This window comes from Cibotium barometz, chromosome 48, assembly GCF_041138505.1.
Source record: "Cibotium barometz isolate CiBa-2024 chromosome 48, ASM4113850v1, whole genome shotgun sequence".
Taxonomy (NCBI): Eukaryota; Viridiplantae; Streptophyta; class Polypodiopsida; order Cyatheales; family Cibotiaceae; genus Cibotium; species Cibotium barometz.
Genome location: NC_141093.1, coordinates 38,719,286 through 38,723,826, shown reverse-complemented (window position 1 = coordinate 38,723,826; position 4,541 = coordinate 38,719,286). Strand labels below are relative to the sequence as shown.

The window sequence follows — 4,541 nt, the reverse complement described above, 5'->3', positions numbered from 1 at the left end:
TCACGAGCAACAGTACATGTATCACTAGTCAAATGTCTATGATCATCTAAAAGTCCCTCATGATCGACTAATGCATCCCCATGATTCCTAGGAAGGTACATAGACACATGAATATCATCACTCGTAATGCTCGATGATGTGCTCGATGCCATGCCTACCCCCTCGAGATCGTCCACATGATCTCACTCACACATCACTATCGCATACGTCATCATGTGTATGTGTCATCATCAAATGCACATGTATCAATATCATGTGCATGTGTAATATTATGTGCACGTGCATCAATATTATCATAAGCATGTGTGCATACATCATGTGCATTATGTGTGATGCATCATGTGTATGTGGGTGTAATACATCATCATGATCATTTGAAACCGTATCAATGTAGTCGGCATCCACAAGAACATAATCATGATGACACAAGAGTGTGTAATATAATCAAGTCACCAAAAGAAAACTCATCCCGATCGAACAATACCGAACCATCCGTGTCGATGTAGCCAAGAGCAATGAAGTGATGAAGTCATCGTGTGCGAACCAAATAGACCATCTGGCACCTATCTCCTCCTCATCGATTTAGTGTCCACAAAAGGACTAGGCATCAAATTGTGAAGCTCATACATCTAATACTTGCATGACTACATTGCCTCATGATAGCAAGAAGTTGACGAGTGAGAATGTAGGTCTAACCCTCGAAGTGCCAAGGCATGTGCGAATGCGGCAAAAGATATGCACTACATGACACGAGAACACAAATCAAAATAGCAATCATAAAGTCATGATGATAGTGCATTAGCAATTCCCCTACGATCGTGTGTAACCATGGCTACTAGCCAAAACAAACGGTAGGTTAATAGCTTGGATCTAGAGTGCTTTGGATATCTTTTTAGATCCAGTATTGATAGAGATTGACTTATCATAAGATATAGGTTATATAGAAGTACCATTGATGGAGATATATCGTATCTATAGGGATGACCTTAGTGACCTTGAGGATACCATAATTAGTGATGTGGTTGATGATGCCACTTATCTCTCATGTGTGGATACCTTATCGGTACCCAGTGATGATTTTGATGATCATACGTCTACACAAGATCATCATATACACATAGATGATTTTACACGAGGATGTGGTACATGGTTAGACACTTATTGATGCAGTGGATCATGCCTTTGATTTTTGAGCGAACTTACACGGGAGGATGACATGGATTCACATTTGATCTTGCATGATCGTGACTTTGAGAGTTATGTTCCTCTGGCTTCCATGATTGTCTACATGATCCTATTTTCTTTGGAGCCGAGACATTTATCTTTGGGTGCATCATGTCATTTGAGATATATGGTAGATGATTGCTTGGCTATCACTCAAATGCACATATGACAAATCTTGGGCTTGGTCTACAGATGGTTCTTTTATGCCAAGATCATTCGACATTCCAACCATGGGATATGATTTCATTTGGTAGATACCCTAGCTGTTAACTTCACACTGTTGTCCCGAAGAGAGACCTATGAGCCTTTCCTCAAACTTGAGCTCTCTTTGATCAAGATCATTCGACATTCCAACCATGGGATATGATTTCATTTGGTAGATACCCTAGCTGTTAACTTCACACTGTTGTCACAAAGAGAGACCTATGAGCCTTTCCTCAAACTTGAGCTCTCTTTGATCAAGAGCTATTGTTACATCAGCTTTAAGCATCTACAACACATACCATAGCTATCCATTTGATCCTAGTGGATAAACAACTAGCTTCGACATCAATCATTTGATTCAAAAGGATAGAGAGCCATTTCTTTGGAGTTTACGAGCATCAAAATTTCCTTTGACTAACTTTATCATCGACAAAAGTCCATCATTCGTACCCTTTGATCAAGGTGGTTACTTGGTTAGCTTCATTCAATCCCGATAGCTTCACAACTTTGGGGATTCATATTCGGTATGTCTACCCATCCTCCGTCCTCAACATCGACACTATGATTGTGGGAGACTTTGGCTTCTACATGTAGCCTTATATATATGCTTGACTTATGCACCACCACCTATGATTTGGAGAACGACATCATTATAGGAGAATTTTTTGTAATCGGGCAACAACGTTATAGATCAAGTCTATGACCATGGTCATAGGTTCAACCATAGGGTACACATGGGCTAGCATTTGAACCCTTCTATGACTTACGATCTTTCGACTCTGATTATTTACTCCATTAAAATTATATTATCAATGATCAGATACTTTCTTTCGTTTAGAATTAGATGTGAATGCACTTTGAATGATAATTGATTTCACTATATTTCCACGTATGGAAGAGTTGACTTTAGAGTACACATATACAAGGGCACTAGTCATCTTGACACAGCAGACACTTCAGAGGTGTCACTTATGAATAGGATTAGACAACCCTTGAGAGTCCAAGAGAGATCAAAGTTTTAACCGGCCACAGTCCCGAAGTAGGGCAATTTACGAGGCAATAGAACCAAGTCTGCTCTGATGTGGCATTACCAAATTGGTTAAAACCTTGCAACAAAACCTACACTGATGAGTTCTCCACACACCTACAACTGAATTGGGCCAGACAAAGATAAAAATTTGAGTTGCCCATCACTAACCATCATCCTTACTAAGTCCACTTAAAATGGGCCACTGCATATATCACAACATATTTATTAAAAACAATTAGAGACCATGGCATATCCACAGCCGTGACCTTTTCGAAGCAACAACAAGATTCCAGTTTGCAACATTTACCAGGTACCCTCCGCATGCATCAAAATACTTTTGGAGCACTAAGGCAGGTCTCCATGAAGAAAGCAACAGGATTCATTACACAGCACTATCACTGAATGTATGTCCACCATTCATTTACTGCTGAAGATTAGAGGACAGCTATCCCATGGTCTATTAGGACTACTGACAATCAGTGCAGCCAAAATGGAGCCGCCCTCAAAGCCTTTAACCTTCTGGAAGGCTCGTGGACACCCATCCCATCATCTATTAGGCAATCCATGCAGCCCATATGGAGCAGCCCTCAAACATTCACCCTTCTGGTACTATTGCTAAGTTCTAAAATTAAGCAGATGTCTTTCAAATACCCTCCCATTCAGCCAGGAAAGAGAAGACCTCACTTTGTTATTGCGGGTGAAATGAGGAAATGAATCGGCCACTTTGTTGTTGTTGCGGGTGAAGTTTGGAGAGAGGCAGGGGAGGGAGGATTGCCACAGGTACCAGGCTGCAGTAACCATGTATGCCCTTGCCTGTTATGCCTGCTTGAAGTACATGTTAGTTTGTACATCCAAATCCTTAGAATGTAGCCAAAAAAACGGGAAAAAAGGGTAGGCACATATTATGATACAATGCACAAACTTCCAGAAAGAGCATCAAACCGACCAAGAGCTTCATGTGGCACGGTAATTGAAAATGACTTTTCTAAAGTTGCATTTACTTTGCAAACAAAACCATGTGGAGGAAAAAGAGATCAAGGCTTCACATGCTCAAAGGAGCAACTACAAAAAGGAAAGAAATCTACACTTCACCCCTGCAAAACAAGATTCAGATAGGTTAAACTTCTTTGAATCCAAGGTCACACTCAGTTTCTTTAGGCGAGGTAACGCATGCAACATCATTTTCAGGGCAATGTCAAGATAAATAAGGCAGGAACAGGAGTTTCAGAGCCATGTACAAGGAAAACTTTCCCCCTTGCGTTACTGTTCCATACAAAATTCAATAAGTCTTGCCTCAATAATCCATAGCCTCTAGGTAATCCATTTTCACATGACCAAAAAAACTTCCTACATCATCAAGCCAAGGCTGGTACAACAATCGTGATACAAACCCTGGTTACCTCACATTGGCCTGAAACACAAGAAACAGACAAGGATGCTGTTAATGCAAGAACATGATATACCCACTGCAAAGAATTTAATGGTGGCAGATCGGCTTACCAGGCCATTTCTACTTCTCAGAAGAATTCGGGCCTCTCTTCTTTCCAAACCCGACGACTGCAAAATCAGAAACATCACTTAGCACTTATGAATATAAGTCGATGTAAATGTGTAAAAGAAACCCAAGACTGCAAAATCATGAATATGTATTCAGGTGTGAATATGTGACTATATACGTATTAATATGTGATTACATACAGATGTACTCACAAGCAAAAATTCATGTATATGTGCATTTAACATCCTCAGAAAAGAAGATGTATGTTTGCTACAGTGTGTGCATACAGAGTATGTAGACAAGGATGTTTTTTAGTAGTAGATATGTATATGCTAAGAGAAACCCACAATTGCAGAGGCCGCACATAGCATGTACATGTATGTGCCATTGAACACATGCAATAGTTTTTGTATGTCATACATGGACAGAAGAAAGAGTAAGCACTACTAGCTCCATAATCCATCTGCAGGGAAATACATGGAGGACACTTACCCGCTGTGACAAAGCGGCGGTTGTACTGAATCCGCTTGTAGGCACGACCCTTAGGTCTCTTCTTCTTCTCCTGCTTGGCCACTTTAGGGGTCT

At 40.5% G+C, this 4,541-nt stretch overlaps 1 protein-coding gene across 1 annotated transcript in view; it reads right to left on the bottom strand.

Annotated features, from left to right (window-relative positions):
* Nucleotides 1-3,622: 3,622 nt before the first annotated feature.
* The window catches only part of LOC147611161 (small ribosomal subunit protein eS30z/eS30y/eS30x), a 1,646-nt gene continuing 727 nt past the window's right edge, over nt 3,623-4,541 (bottom strand). The window contains exons 2-4 of the mRNA XM_086785830.1: nt 4,449-4,541; nt 3,959-4,015; nt 3,623-3,869 (exon numbers count right to left, since the gene is read on the bottom strand). The exon at nt 4,449-4,541 is cut by the window's right edge and continues 45 nt beyond it. Of these exons, the coding sequence (XP_086641956.1) occupies nt 3,969-4,015; nt 4,449-4,541 (140 nt within the window). The 3' untranslated portion in view covers nt 3,623-3,869; nt 3,959-3,968. The remainder of the gene's footprint in view (nt 3,870-3,958; nt 4,016-4,448) is intronic.